Source organism: Aptenodytes forsteri, unplaced genomic scaffold, assembly GCF_000699145.1.
Source record: "Aptenodytes forsteri isolate BGI_AS27 unplaced genomic scaffold, ASM69914v1 Scaffold111, whole genome shotgun sequence".
NCBI lineage: Eukaryota > Metazoa > Chordata > Aves > Sphenisciformes > Spheniscidae > Aptenodytes > Aptenodytes forsteri.
In genome coordinates, this window is record NW_008794710.1 from 2,169,904 (window position 1) to 2,186,124 (window position 16,221).

The 16,221-nt window shown below is 36.5% G+C and overlaps 1 protein-coding gene across 4 annotated transcripts; it reads left to right on the forward strand.

The window, feature by feature from the left end:
- Positions 1-331: 331 nt before the first annotated feature.
- On the forward strand, positions 332-11,476 carry LYAR (Ly1 antibody reactive). 4 transcript variants are annotated; one of them, XM_009273763.2, is made up of 8 exons: positions 332-541; positions 1,482-1,596; positions 3,606-3,713; positions 5,132-5,215; positions 7,089-7,425; positions 7,701-7,805; positions 8,730-8,815; positions 10,988-11,460. In XM_009273763.2, exons 1-8 carry the CDS (start codon positions 420-422, stop codon positions 11,207-11,209), a joined length of 1,179 nt encoding a protein of 392 aa, XP_009272038.1. In that variant the 5' UTR covers positions 332-419; the 3' UTR covers positions 11,210-11,460. The 4 variants fall into 4 exon arrangements, with proteins under 4 accessions (XP_009272038.1, XP_009272042.1, XP_009272040.1 ...); XM_009273767.2 differs by lacking the exon at positions 10,988-11,460 and adding an exon at positions 10,730-10,976 and having other exon boundaries at positions 333-541; XM_009273765.1 differs by lacking the exon at positions 10,988-11,460 and adding an exon at positions 9,127-10,409 and having other exon boundaries at positions 333-541.
- The last annotated feature ends 4,745 nt before the right edge of the window (positions 11,477-16,221 follow it).

The following is a 16,221-nucleotide window of genomic DNA, read 5'->3' on the forward strand; positions in this document are numbered from 1 at the left end:
GTGTGGCTGGGTTCCCCCTCAGGTGGCTCCTGCACAGTGGCGCCTGCAGCCGGTGGAGGCGGGTCCGATGCGGGGAGCGGGACGGAAGGGTGGGGGGGTCGCGGAGGGGAAGCGTGAACCGCTGTCTGCGAAGTGTATCGGCATGGGGTGGGGGCGAAGGGGGGGGTTACTAGTTTCAGGGTTGCTGGTTTCCCTTGTGCTCGGGCAAATGATTTTTTCCTTCTGAACTTTCGCACATGCAAAATCAAACTGCTTAGATTTTCTGTTGGTGGATGCACCGTTGGATTTTTTTTCGGCCATCCAAGTGTTTCTTTCAAGCTGTAAATGTAAGATCTCCTCCTTGTATTTCTAGGGCTGTGGTTGTGTGGGGAGGAAAAAGATTGTACCCATTTCATAGAAGCTACTGACCACCCACCAACATGGTAGTTTTCACATGCAGCGCATGTGGAGAATCAGTGAAGAAAGCACAAGTTGAAAAACATGTGAACATCTGCAGAAACTGCCAGTGCCTTTCTTGCATGGATTGTGGCAAGGATTTCTGGTAGGTAAAGGATGGGAAACAGCCTTTTTTTGGGAAACAAGATTTTCCTATGGTGTATTAGAATTAAATTTGGCAATTTCTGAATAATTCATATTTGTATTTAAAGATTATACGTGTTTTATGTAATTTCAAGCCTAATCATCCAAGTTTGAACGGCAAGGACGACTTATACACAGACTTATACCACGCAGTATACAGAGTTGCAATTTCTTCTTTTACAGTTATAAGTGACAGTGCTTTCAGCTTCTGATCATCAACTGTTAGTTATTCTGCTACTGCAGAGAGAGTGAGATTGGCAGTAACATCAAAAATTCTGAATTTGGTTGTCACTTCTCAGAACTCAGAAGAAAGTGCTATCTGCTTTTGAAATATAAATATATGAATTTGCCTAAGAAAATAACATTGTTCTCAAATAACGATTGTATTTCTCAATACTTCACTGACAAAAGAGTAAGATCTATGTTATTCATCCCTTTTTGGGGGCACTTACACATTGGTCAGAACTACACTACCACATTAGTATACCTATATTTAGGAATCGGGTTTTTGCAAGCATTTTTCACCTGCTTTTCTAATTTTAAAATGTGTCAATGTGAGTAGTAAAACACAGATATGCGTTAATAGCTGTGCACATATTACGTGTACAAATGTGTGTAAGCTATAGAGTCATTAATAAAAGCAGCAGTATACTGAAGACTCAGATCTGATTTTGCAGATCAGAAATTTTCACTGAAGGCTGTAGCATGACAGAAATATCAGCAGTCTTATAAGCATGTACTTTAAGCACATCAAATGTTACTCATATAAGCATTGACAGTATTAAGGTTTAAATGTTAGATGCTATCATCTATTACTTCAGTTTATTGATTACATAAGTCTTGCATAGTTCCAAGGACTGAAACACTTCAGTGAACTAGAGTTAAAAATCTCCTATGTTCAGGGGTGACGATTATAAGGAACATGTGAAGTGTGTAAGTGAAGACCAGAAATACGGTGGAAAAGATTTTGAAGCCAAAGCTAATAAAGGAGATGCTAAACAACAGGAGTGGATTCAGGTAAGGTTTGTACTATATACAGATATGATAAATAACTATTGTTTATAACAATCATTAAAGATACAAGAGAGGCTATACTGGATCAAACCAGAGATGTCTTTTTCCCGATATCCACGGCTTGCTTTTGGCAATTCCTTGGTAGGTCTATTGCTTATCCTGGTAAGGAACACACCTTTTGTTTGTTTTGAATCTGTCTCCTACTAGTTTGATTTGATGTTCCCTAGTTCTTGCATACAAAGAGGCATTGATCATTGTCCGCCCTCTTCGTGCCACATACGCTTTTTTAGGCCTCTGTCAACCATCCGTCCCCATCTCATCGTCTCTGTTCCAGGCTGAAAAGTCCTATCCTGCTCAGTTGTTCTTCATATGTAAATTCTATCTTTGGTCCTCTGAAGTCTTCCCAGTTCTACTGTATCCTTGTGAAGTGAGGTTACAAGAACTATATACGCTGTTCAAGATAAGGATGAACCATAGATTTACTCTGCATCATAATGATGTTTTCTGTGTCCTTTATTCCTTTCTTACTGATTTTTGTCAGTTGATCTACTTTTCTTTTTGACTGCTGCTGATCATTTTGCTGGCATTTTCATGGAATTGACTATTTTAACCCCAAGATCTTGTGTCTAAGCTCCAGCGATCAACTTAAAGCCTGCCATTTTAGAGTGAAGTTAGGATTGCTTTTCCTATGCATGCTGCTTTACATGCATTTGCGTTGAATTTAATGCACCTTTTTATTATCTACTCACTCATTCTCTTAAGATCTTTCTGGAATTCTTCACAGTTCTCATCCTGAATAGCTTCATATCATCAGGAAGTTTTCCTGCCCTCTTCTCAGGTATTTTGTAAATAATGTTGAACAGCAGAGGGTGCAGCATGGATCACAAGAAATGTCTCCTACCCTTTCTGTCCTACCCTTCAGGTAGCTATTTATCCTACGCAAGAACCTACCCTCTTATGGCTGTTAGTTTCCTTTGAAGGTTTTAGGAAGGAACTCTCAAACATGTTTTTAAAGCCCCATTACATATAATTAGTTAGATCGCCTTTATCCATGGATTTGTTGATTTCTATCTCGTATAGAATACAATCTAACAAATTACTAAGTTACATGCATACTCAAGGCATATGAATAATACCATTGAAGTCAACAGACTAGTGCCATTGTTCAGATTAAACATTGTTCAAAGGCAGTATGATGTGAATGCTGTTGCTTATGAAAATTGTTAGCCTTCCTCAATAGTAAGTTCTACACAGAAAGGTGAGGGATTATTACAGAGCGTCCTTCTCTGGTAGTCTTAATGCAGCCACAAAACCTTTCAGTAAACAGATTTTCAGAAGTACAGGAAGGCTCTCCAGTGTCCAGTGGCTACATCTTTAAATAATAGGAAGCTCAGGGCCTTTTTTCCCCCAGAAGCAGCAGTGCTGTTGAAGTAACTGCCACAAGGCCCTGGCCTAACCTCCTCTGTTCTTTTGTGCTGGCTAGGAATATGCCTGAGCTCTCTTCTGGGGATTAATAGTTGCTGAAGCTGGCACCGCGGCTAAAAGAAATGTGTGTCAAACTGCGGTCTCAAAGTTAGTCTGATTTTTCACAATTAACTCCAGAAGTTTGCAAAAACCAGTCAGTTGACAATTGCTTTTCTTAATGCAGGTCTTTTTCTTGCTGCAAGAATCCCCTATGTGATACAGTTACTTTACTTTTAAAAGTTTTTATTACAGGTTGTAACTTGTACATCAGAAAGCATTGGTGAGCAGTCCTGTTCGCCTCTGCTTACTTGCCTCTGCTTACTATATAGGTATAAATATTTATATAGATAACTTTGATGCATCTTATGATCTATGATACCAAAGGTTAGTGTTTTTCCCATGCGTATTGAACAGTTCTTTTGAGCAGGCTATACAGTCTGTGGCTACTGGGTGATTTCTGTCCAATGTGTTTCCAACTTGCATACCTTGCATGTTTCATTTGATCATTATGCTGCTTTGCTGATTTAATTCTGTTTTTCTTCATTCAGAAAATCCATGAAGTAATGAAGAAGCCAAACATAAGCCCTAAAGTGCGGAACATTCTGGAGCAGATGCGTGTCTTTGATAACATTCCAAGAAAAAAAGTAAAGTTTCAGGTATGTTTTAATAGAGATTTGTACTAATCCATGCAGTGAGCTTAAAAATAGACTTTCTTAGCAAGTGCCACTCTCTTTTAACAAAGGTGGGACAAACTGCTTATTTGGGCATTGGTAAATAGACGGTGTGATAGCCGAGTTTCAAATAGGCAATGTTTGTAAAATACATCTTGCTTAAAAGGACTCTGTGTGTGCCATTTTAATTAGGTATTAAGCCAGACTCACCATTCAATTAATCTCCATGTGTAGGCTTGTTCTTTTTTTAATACCTTTGTTTTTTTCTATTTGCAATTTCTATTGAATGTCCAAATTCTTAGACATACTCTGAAAGGATTCTCATTTCTGTGGCTTTGTTTTTTCCTGGTAAAGGCAAGATACTGTTTTGAGAGTTTTCTTGTTGCTCAGTATTCTGACAGGATCTCCCACACTGAATGCTTCACTAAATTTTGCATCACAGCCAAAGCAAATTCCAAATGTTTTATGTGGTGTCAGTAAAGAATTACTGACAAGCTGGCCATTTTTTTTTTCCCCCCTCTGTTCTGTGCCTCAGATTGTGAGGCTGAGAGAAGATCATGATTGCTTCCAAAGCGCTCAACCTAATAGAACCTAATAGAGCTGCGGTGAAATTGCTGCTAGTGAGCTGAAGGTTAGAATACTTTTCTACAAAATTAATGTTCTAAAGAGGGAAAGTGATATTGTCAAGAAGCCTCTTTCTTTTTGGTAAGATACGTTGCAGTGGAACATGAAAAGTTTTTGCAGTTCATTGTTCCAATTTACTAACGCAGTTTTCCTGGGATTTTCATTGCAATGCAAAAATCTTTACACTAGGTTTTACTTAAAATTCCACATTCCTGAAAGTTGATCTGTCGCTGATAGTGTGAGCATATTATAAGTAGAAATTTACTGCTTTGTTTTCATTTTCAGCAGGAACTCCTGCAATAGCCCAAACAACTTTTAAATGTTTGCATTGAGATATTTGCTTAAATTTTACTTTTCTGCAATAAACTCTGGTAGCCATTTAGGAGCATGACCATCTGTTTGGTACACAAATAAATAAATAAGATCAGATCCTTAATGTTTTAAGGGAACAGTCAAAAGGTTTGGTAGGACATTAACATAACCAGCTGTATTCAAAAGCTTGAGGATAATCTTTTCTATATATTTACCTCTTCTGGATTACTGTTGGTGAGGCAGTTGAGAGGCATGGTATAGCCTTGTAACAGTACACAGGCGTTATGCGAAACAATTTAGCATGGAGGTTTAAGAGATTTGTAGAGAATAAACATCTAACCAGATGTTAATCAGAAAAAGTGATTAGATTCTTAAATGAAAAATAAAAACAAAAACCAAATACATGGTCATCAAGAAAAAAATCAGAGATGCACCTTTTCAATTATTGCTGTTTTTGTCCTGAACAGAATTGGATGAAGAACAGTTTGAGAATTACTGACAGCACTTTGCAAGACCAGGTGTGGGATATTTTCTCTGAAGCAACCAGAAATGTAAGTTAAGTTAGAGGTGCAACATCATACAATAGGAATGCAATCAAAAACGCTGGAAGGAAAACCTTTTAGACTCCCTTTGTAAATGTTAGCAGAAATATTGTCCCTCATTGTTACAATGGATTATGTTATAATGTAATATTCCTAGACTAAATTGCTAGTTTGTGGAACATACTGTTGCTGAAGTAGTTGTGCATACTGGGCAGGTTGTGATTAAAAACTTGGACACAGTGACACGCTGTACTAATCAGAAGGCTAATTTAACTTTATTCTATGCTGTTAGTACATAAGGAAAGGGAAAAACACTACTTTTATCTTTGGTTCCGATCTTTTACCACACACTACGAAGGAATAAAAAACCCCCTCTTTTCAGAACTTTATTGGCCTCAAATTAATATGTATTAGAGTGGGAAATTAACAGCACCTAGTTTACCTGTTTTATTAGTGGAGAGAGATGAGATCTTCCAGTTTGTAGTGCAAATTCCTCCCACTGACCTTTTTTCTCTGCGCCTAATTCTTTGCTATTTCAGTACTAGCTTAGCATGTTCATCTATTACTGCTACTAGAAAGCTGTTACAGCAGCTTACTTCTCTGTGGATTTAAAGATTGCTTTTCCCCTCGCCCCAGCTTCTTTTGAGGAAGAGTGTAGGCATAGCTTTGATGTTAATCCCTTGTTGATCATGCTTCATGTTCCTGACTTGATGATTCCAGTTAAATCTATTTGTAGTTTTTCTGAAGAATCCAAATATAAGAGCCAGGAAGGAAGGAAATACTTTTTTTTTTTAAGGATATGAACATAACATAAACTCTGGGCACTGAATTGCAAGTACATTGTCTTGCTGGAACATTTCTGAGTCAATACAACTTCACTAAAGTCATAAGCAGTTCCCTCTTGATTTAAACTGATTTTTTTAATAAAATAAATCTTGAATCTGAACAATTACTTTATTTAAACACAAGTAAACAATTTAAATTTTCTATAGAATATAGCATTAAAGTAAAATATGTAACACAACTTTCTTGCTCAGATTGTTTCAACACACCTTTAAGAGTTCTTAAAAAACATCTCAAGATATTCTTCCTAATACATGCTTTGAAGTGTATGTACTCAAAGGAATTTCTTAAGTGGAATTAAAATTTAATTGAAATTGCTCTTTACAAAAACACGTTGGTATTAAGTTGCTTGTATAAACATGTATGCTCTTTCTAAATAGCCACATTAACATTTCAGTAATTGTATTTCACTTGTAATTATTAAAATTAAAGTTTAATTTAAATACAAAAATGTTCATTAATATGTCAATTCTTCTACAAGAAAATTAGTATAAGCCCAGGAACATTAAAAGAAAACCAAATATGTTAAGGTGAGAAAAGTACCATTAAAACAACCAGCACTGCCTTTGTTGATATCATGCAATAGTATGTTGTCCCAGACATACCCCAAGACAGGGAACTGGATGGCAAAGCTAAGATTATTACTCAAGGGCCATATATTTGGGAATAGGTTCTGTATCTTGCTGTAATATGCTGTTATTTTTGTCTGCATAAAGCAAAGAGTTGTCCCTCCCTTAACTTAACTACATTTAGCACATATGTTAAAAAAATACATAGACAATTTTTTCAAATAGAAATTATATATGTTGTAAGATAACATTTCTTCTGTATTTTAAGATAATTAGCATTTAGGCTGTTAAGTTAAAAGAAGAATCAGCCACACTATTTAGTGCTATTTCTCAGGTAATTGGTGTCGCCACGTGTAAGCAATTTAATTGAATTCAGGATATTAGCGTTCTTCATGAATGATGTAGTAGAGAAAAATTGCGATGTCAAAAAAGGCATGTAAAAATTGTGATTATCTGTCTTTCAACAAAAGATTTCAAGTGAAAAAGAACAAGACAAACCACAACAGAAGGAAGAGGGGCAGTCTGCAGAAACTGGGGGAAAAACAACAGCAGAAGAAAATGGAATTACAGATGATAAAATTGAGAGGAAAAAGAATAAGAGAGAACGAAAAGAAGAGAGACAAAAGAACAAAAAGAAGGAGAAAAAAGACTTGAAATTAGAAAACCAGTCAGAAGTAAAAAAGAGTAAAAAGTCCAAAAAAGGAAAGGAGAGCTTGGAGAATGAATTTGAAATAAATGGAAATGGCCATCAGAGTGAAATAGAAGAGGAAACAAATGTAAAGAAACGCAAACATAAACATGCAGAAGGTATCCGTCCTACACCTTATATTCTTGTTTGTTTTCAAGGTGCTTTTTCTCAATGCCTTAAAGCTCAATAATCTACTTTAGTAGAATTTTTTAAGTAGTAAGTTACATATACAAATCAGATTATTTTTTAACACTGGTTGCACAGTCCTTTTATAAAATCTGAACTTCTTAGCAAATATAAACTCTTGTTACAAGAACAGAAACTTTAAGTCACATCAGAACTTTTCTTCTAGTTTTATATTTTTTTCTGTATGTTTATCCAATTCCATCTCTAGAGAAACCTCCTATCACAACAAAGAGAATGAAAACTGAAAATATTTCAGAAGACATGGAAACAGAAAACACCAATGGCAACGAAGAAAATGTGGGAACAGATAAAGGTATTCTTAAAGAGGGAGTTTAGATGGTTACAAAACTATTCTGCAAAAGACCTAGCGCAGAATATAAGACGGTGCTTTTGCAACAAGCCACGAAATAAATTGTGCCTCAGTATACATACACGTATGTATATTCAGTATACATATCTGTTCCAGAGTGAGTAGCCTGTGCTACACTTCACACCTGATGCTGAATTACTTCTCTCATTTGTTGCTTCTGCTGTGCTGGCAACCTTTGGCTACGCTTGCTTTCACTGGGCAGTGAGGAACTCGGCATGTTTGTTTTGCCACAGCAGGTCTCTTCCCTGCTGCCATGCACGTTAGCCAACATTGAGGAAAAAGGGTAACAGCTCTCTTATGTCTCTTTACATCTCTTTATATCTCTTACATCCCCATTTTTGCTCAGTGAATCATAAATTGGACTTGAGCTGTGTTTGGCCTCAGTTTATGCTTAGATAAACCTACTTATGCCTATCGTCCAACACACTCTTACTGTTGGGGAATGTCTGTACTTGACCGTACCGATTGTTCATTTGGAAACTATCAATGACCTCTGAAGTGAGTACTGTGTGAAATTCAGTACCGGTGCTCTAAGGGTGAGGAGACAGGATCTTCCCAACTATTCCTGTATTACGTAAGAGTTGCTGCTTAATAGCTGAAGCACAGAAGTTAAGTAGAAGCAATCCTGACCCTAGTTGTTCAAGTAGTATGTCGGTTCTTCATGTCTATCCTATTAGAATCTTTAGAAACAGCCTACCTGACTTTATGCTTAAGACATCCTGCTGTGGTAGGGTCAGTAAGATAACAACTGTTGTGGTAGCTGCACTGCTTCCAAAATTAGGAGATTGAAGGCTGATTCCTACTAGAGAAGAAGACCTGGAAATACCTGATTTTACTAATGACGTTGTACACCTAATTATTTCCTAGGTAAATTCAATTGGAAGGGAACCATCAAAGCTGTTCTGAAACAGGCTCCAGACAATGAAATTTCAATTAAAAAACTAAGAAAAAAGGTACTGTATAACACCTTTTTTTTAATATCCTTTAGTCTTGTGAATTTCTTTTTGTAATGCTTAAGTTCATAAAATCCTGCCCCACAGAAGCAAAAAAGTTTGATGTTACTTAACAGAATATCAGTTGACAGAATGTCGACTGAAGGACGTTATTTGTTGCTTACTGGGCTACAGAAGAAATTCAGTGCTAATTCTGCAAAGGAATAATAGCATAATAGATTCCATGCCACTTTTAATACAGTAACATGAATGTATTGCTTAAAGTGGAATCATCTTTACTAACTCAAAACCGTTCCTCTGTCTTTGTGCAGGTTATAGCTCAGTATTACGCAGTAGCTGGTGAACATCACAAATCAGAAGAGGATATTCTAGTCATATTTAATAAGAAAGTGAATAAAAATCCCAAATTTAAAATTTTAAAGGACAAAGTTAAACTCCTCAAATAAAAGTTTGCACACTTTTCATAATGTTTGCATTTTAATCTTGCAGACCAAGCCAAATTCTTGTCAGCTGTACAAATATCATGCATTGGTCTCAATTTGAATTGTGTATGTGAGAGCAGAATTCAACTTCTAAGACTGGATTCCTCCTCTTTTTCTAGATTTATCACAGAACACTTTCAGATATTTTATTTTTTGATTTTATGGAAAATGTATATTTTTTGGTACAAGTTTTAAGTAGTATTGAAAATAATTGCTGCCTATTCTATTAAAATTCTTCCAGTAATGATATAATTTATAGGCATGAATGTTTATCAGGACCTGGGTTGTGTGGCTTTTTGCAGAAACTATTGTAAGAGCAAATAGGATTTTCATATTCAAAAACCCACCATGGAATAAATGTGTTTTTAATGCTAAAATTCAAAATGGTATGACTGATATCCCCTTTACGCACTGTAGCTAGCATATGCAGGCTTTAATAACCTGTTAATTCTGTGTTGTAAAATGCATAATTTGAGTGTCTGTCAAGTTTGTGTATGTAATATTGCACATTCGGTGACAATCTGAGTTACCTGTATATGCATAGCTACTGAATGTTTTGCTTATTAATGCAACTGACTTCAATATAAGTGGTCACATGGACTAAAAATTCACTGATGAAATAAATTACTTTAAAACACCACCTTAAATATAATAAATCTTGCCGCTTTATGATTGTATAATAAATCCACAAATTACACAAAATTTGAAGAGGCTGGGGTATTGCAGTCACCAAAACAGTTTAGGCAGGCCAGAAAACTTACACGTATGGAAGAGCCAGAGTTGCCTGGGGAAAACTACTTGAAGTTTACAGGGTTTTAGTCAAATGCAAAGTACTTCCAGATAGGGAGTTTCGTACCATGAAGTAATCTGTTACAAACAATGGTAGAAAGCCAGTGAAAATTTCTTGCAGTAGATGGTATGGTGTTTTGGAAAATTGCATAGTGATTTCAAGCAGATACACTTTTATAAAACTCCATAATGAAAATATCTGAATTTATAGGAATACTGAATATATTAAAAGTATAAATATGAAAACACACTGGGTCCAGTTTTTCTGAGTATATATTTGTCTTGCTTACTATAAAAGTTGCAATAAAAATACCTAATGAATTTAAGATCTCTTCAATAAATGTTTGTTGTTAATTTATGAAAATGGCTTTGGAGATAAATAGAACAAAATTTATTTACAGACATGGAGAAACTTCAAGAAGTTGTTTGAACACATTTCAAAAGCTTAGATTTCTTTGTTTGTTTGTTTGTTTTTAATTTAGGAAAGGACATATAAAAGAGTAAGTCCTTGTCAGTGAAATTAAAATTAATACAGTGCTGTTAATCTTTTCACTCGCTGTATTTATTTTACAACACTGTTACATTAAGATCCTAAATAGTGTTGTTACATTAATTATTACAGGCTTTCATTTTTTTCATTTAGAATTAATTCCAAATGATGCCATTGTCTTATACTCTTCATCTTCCATTGTTGTTGACCACAGCATGTGTTTGACACACATATAGAAACATTTCCTGGACTCTTGCTGCTGCTATCCTGAGTTCTTGTGATGACGGCAGCAGTCATCGGTGCAGTCAGCAGCTGCTACGGTTGTGGCAGCTAATTCTGTGCCATGCCTCCATCCTCTTCTTCCTACCCTCAGACTAGGATCTAACCTCTCTTTCTATCCTACACTATAAGACGCCAGTCCCATGTCCACAAGCCAGGATTGTCTTCCTGCTCTCTGCCTCCGCTCTCGCCTGCCAGCTGCTTCCAGCTGCCTTGTTGTGGGAGCGTATCTCGCAGCTCAGGTCAGTTTCTGAACAGGGCAGCAGAAGCGCCCTCTGCCCGGTGAGTTGTGGAGTAGCACTGCTGGCCATACCACTGTTGGCAACCTGCATTACCCGCACGTTTTTTCAGTAAAGGCCTACTGTTTTCTTGACGTGCTCATGAACTCATCAGCTGCATCTTTTTTCCTTTTTCAAACTGGTAAGGGCACTTCGGATTGTTTATGCTATGCATTTAAAAATAAATATTAACAGAAAATTCTTACTTTGGAGCGTTGCGAGTGATCTTTTACAGCTTGGGAGAATGACAGTTTCTGCTCGTGAAAAGCATCAGCGTTTTCTAATCCACAGACAAAAAATCTGATCTATGTCAGATGGAAATAAGAGTCTAAAAGAACCTCTGAAGTTGTACAGCAGTTCTTTTTATTCAGTCTAACAGATAACCAGATATTTGTTTGGTTCCTGTCATTGCAGAGTTCTGGTGTCTGATGCTCAGGGTTTACTTCAGTGATCACTGAATGAAGCGAAGCAGCAGACTAAATGTTCAGAAACACCACACGGCAGTTTAAAGCTGAAAATATACTGTGTCAAATCAACAGTATACAGATCAGCTATCTGAGTAGGATTTGACCTTGGCATTTTTTCCTGCCATAGCTGTTGTGATTCTTAATGGTTCAAACGCCTGACTTCGCCTGTGCGTTGCCATGGTTGTGCTAGTAGTGCCTACGTGGGGTAGTCAACTTGACTTTTGCATCTTACTCTTCCCCTTTCTGTGTAAAGGGCAAAGCAGCACCAGCTGCTGTTCAGGTTTTTCCTAATGATTTGGCAGATATGGGGATCAAATTAATGCTTCTTTATTGATGGTCACTAGTGGTAATCTATTGCGAATAAGTCCTGTTATAATTACAGTAGTATTAACTCATTATACATCATTATAGCAGTATTGCCTTTTCCTAGGCTGTTGGCAGAAAGAAGGGGCGGGGGGAGCAATATGCTTTGTAGGTACATTTTTCTTTCTGAATGTTCCTGGGAGTACTGTAGTATGGTAGATGAGTCTATGCCTCTAATTACTGATGACTTCAAGTGCTATTGAAGTCCACGCATAGTCGCATTATTGACATGCAGCTCTCCAGTAAAAAAAAAACCCGACCTCTGTGTTTTTTCATTAGACAATTAATAGATTCCTCAGAGGACTGAAATTGGCTTTTCCACTTACAATAGATTCAAGCTTTAATTTACTCCTTGCAACTAACGATGTCTTGAACAGATTGCAGTTAGCCTGTTCTTTACCAATTTAGTGGTAATCGTTTCGGAGGGAGGCATAATCCCTTGCAGACCGTTCAGAATATTTCATGAAGACAGAAAAACAGTAAGACCTATCTAATTTCTATTCAGTGATTAATCAGCATATTTACCAGTATTTTTTTTTAAAGATTCAGCAAAATCTAGCACACATTGCAGTCGTATAATTAAAAAAAACCCCACAAACCCAACAGGAAACCAGAGACCACTGAGCTGTTGCAGACCCTCAAAATCAAAATTGCTGGCTTATAACATTTCCACTTTTTATTCTGATACCTTTCCAATTCTAACAGATCCTATCTTTTGGTCCATGAACTTGCTGTGCAGTTCAGATAATATTAGTATTAAGCAGGTCATTAAAATAAGACTTAAGCATTAAGTATTTGAACATCAAACAAACAAAAAAAACCCTGAAGGCCAGCAGCACCTCTTCAAGTTCTTTAGATGAGGTATTTTTAGAGCATCGTCACCTTTCCCACTATTATTTTTTTCTGCTCTTTCAGGACAAAGGGGCATTGCTTAATGTTGATTCTGCAGTGTGGCAGAATCATGTGGCTGATGGACATGCACCTTTTGTTGTGTTTTTCTCATTTGCAATCAACCAACAGTAATATTCAGAAAGGGACTTTACTATCTTGCAGCTGCCACTCTAGATTCTGAGGAAAAGAGAAGGAGCCCTTCCAAAAACTTGCAGGGGCAGAAAAGCTACTGTAAAATCACCTAACTTAAAAAAAGGAGATAAGGTAGCACAAGTGTCAGTTCTATTTTTGTGCATTTCCTAGTTTAGTTGCATGAATTTATACCATTAAAGCTATTCTTCTAATACAGTTTGTACAGACAGATCTCAATAAATGAAGATGTAAATAGAGTTCTGATTTTACTAGCAAGCTGGGTATTTAAGTGTTATAGTATGAAAAAGAGGCGTAATATTACATATTTACTTTGTAACTACATATTTTATACTTGTAATGTTTCAAATTCAGATGTGAAAACAGATAAAATCAATGTTAACAATTTACAGTTTTCCAGTATTCACTCAGTACTGTAACCACGGAAATGTCTTTGTTGTAACATGGGTCAGGGTACTGAAAAATCTGTGCAAGAGAATGCTTGTATAAAGCTTTGCTTAGCATTTAATACAAATTGACAAAATCATGCATAATTTATTTTTCTTTCCACAAATTATATGCTTAGCAGTTATTGTTAATGTCAACAGTCACAAAAAATTGATGAAAAACCATCAGATAATAGTAAAATAGCACTACAAAATGTTCCAGAATATGTTTGTTTTGTTGATTTTCTAAACAGCATAACGTATCTCCATAATAAAAGATGCCTTATTGCTAAAATTGTCCTTTCTAAAATAGTGTATTGGAAATTGAGTGTCTTGGTGGCAGGGGGGGAAGGAAGAAGTATTGTAAATTAGAAAATTGTTCAAAGCTAGTGGCTTTCTTGACAAGTATAGCGTAAGCATTTAAGCAGGGAGTTTAACCACTGAAAGAAAAAAGCTTCAAAGGACAGCTACTTATTTGTTGTGCTCAGCACTCCACTGTACTGGTGCATTAGAGTAGTTCATTCTTCTTTCTCCCAGTGAAAACCGATCCTCCCACCTGGTGCTATAGTCCGATTGCATCAGTACAATGTAGTCAGACCCCAACATGAGTAGTGGCCGATAGTTGATGGCCACAGGATACAAAGACCCAATACGTGATTTCATTCAAAAACTTTTAAAGCTGTAACACTCACCCTTATTAAGGAAATAAGAGAGCAAATATTAAACTTTTTGTGCGAGATAAGCAAAAATAGGCATATTGTTCTATACATTGAGCTGTATTCACAGGTTACAAGATATCTCAGTCAATATATTCAACATTTATCCCTTTCTTCTCCCAATTTAGCTTTTAAGAAAAAACAAGAATAAGTCCTCTGAAGTTTCTTTTCTGCTCTATCAGCCAAGAAAAGCGGCATATCATGTTTCCCATTAGTACTTTTACAGGAAGTGTTATTTTATATTGAATTCTAAATTTCACTTGGAGTAGAGGAAGTTATAGTACTAACTTTTCTTTGCACTTTTTAAGATATAATTGCTTTTGCACCTGTATCCTTGTGCTTTTACGCTCTCACAGGGTAAGAGCTGAAAAACCTTCAAGCTTTCTGCTTAGATTGGACTTTTTTTCTGCAAGACTGCAGATCACAGAGCTTAGTCCTTCCTCAAACATATCTCCATCTTATTTTTTATTCATCCTTCCTATTTAAATTTATTCTAGAAGACTTAGAATAGTCCAGTCTTCAAACAGAGACTGTGTGTTTTGCCCTTCTCATTAGATCTTCTGTATAGAAACTGCCCTTGCTACTCAACTCCGTATCTGAGTTACAGCAGAAGTAAAATAACTGACTTCCTACAGAAGTAGTTTTGTAGTTCCTGAAATGACTTGAAAGTAACAGAAAAACAGAAATTGTGTCTCTGTATGCCTACCCATTAAACTACTATTCTCAAACTTTTGGGTGGAATGCATTACTACTAAATTAGAATCAAAATGCTAATTGAGGCCTAATTACAGAGTCAAGCTCAACTCTCACATATACTTGTTTTATTAGAGAAAAGGTGCTTTTAAACATACTGAGATCTTCCACTCAGGCAGCATGAAATCCATCTGAAAGTATTCAGGTCACTACATCTCATTTAAGTGACAAACTGAATGAAAAATGACACCAGAATTCCACCTGCATTGCAGATGGCTCAAAACATGTGATTTTTACTCCTTCGTTCTGTTCTTTGCAGTAGCCATGCAATGAACTCTCGCGATCCAGCCGTTAATGTATAAATACAAAGCAGGAAGTGCACTTCTATACATTTGATTTTCTGCCTTTCTGATGGCCTTTGATTCTTGATGATGAGAAGGAATTCAAGAAGGAATACACAGCTATTGACACTGTATAGTATCCATGCATGACAAAACCTAACGTTTTTTGTGGGTGATACAGGACCAGAATTTTCTCCTAGACTTTTCTTTCTTACCATTAAAGCAAGTGCTTCGCTTACTGAAGCCAATACTTTGTGCCTGCATTTCTGCCTTGCACTTCTAAATCAATTGCCAGTGTAAAAGCTTGTAGTGAATTGTACAGACATCACTTACGCTTTTTCCATCTATCCATTCTACCATTTACCATAAGATATTTTATGGACTGTTTGTTCCTACAATTTCCTTGTCTTACACCACAAAATATGTTTCCTCTTCCCTTCTTGCTGCTACAATTCTGTCTCATCTACCTTTGAAAGTTCAGCTTTTTTGGTGAACTTTCAGAACTTAAGGGGTTTCAGAGGTTAGCATTGGATAAGTTTTCTATGAGAAGAAAAAATATGAACTAGTCTATGTTCTTAAAGACCTGTTCATGTTAAGCAGATCAGCCAAAACAGTAACAGGAATTGTACAACCATCCTCCAGCTAAAATTTCAAATTGAGGTATTGCTGAATTTAGTTTTCATACCAGCAAACATCTTTCCCTCTTCCTTTCTCTCTCTCAGAGTATAGCACTGTCAGTGTTCCCTCTAACGCTGTTGTCCAATTACAATACCAGATCAAAATATATGAAAAATTGACCCTACAGGATACATAAGTGGTAATGGACTGTGAAGGACGATGGTAAAGAAAACATGCTTCTAAACCTGAATGAAGTGTGTAAGGGTTTTGTTTCGTGTTTATTTTTTTCAGGACTCCACAGAAAAATTAGCCAGGCAAACAGCATGAGCTGAATTCCACACTGTATACATCAGTGAGATGTTCCTGTGCTGCACACATTATGAAAATTATCTGTACTTTCCAGTCTTGTAACAGTGAGGTCCAT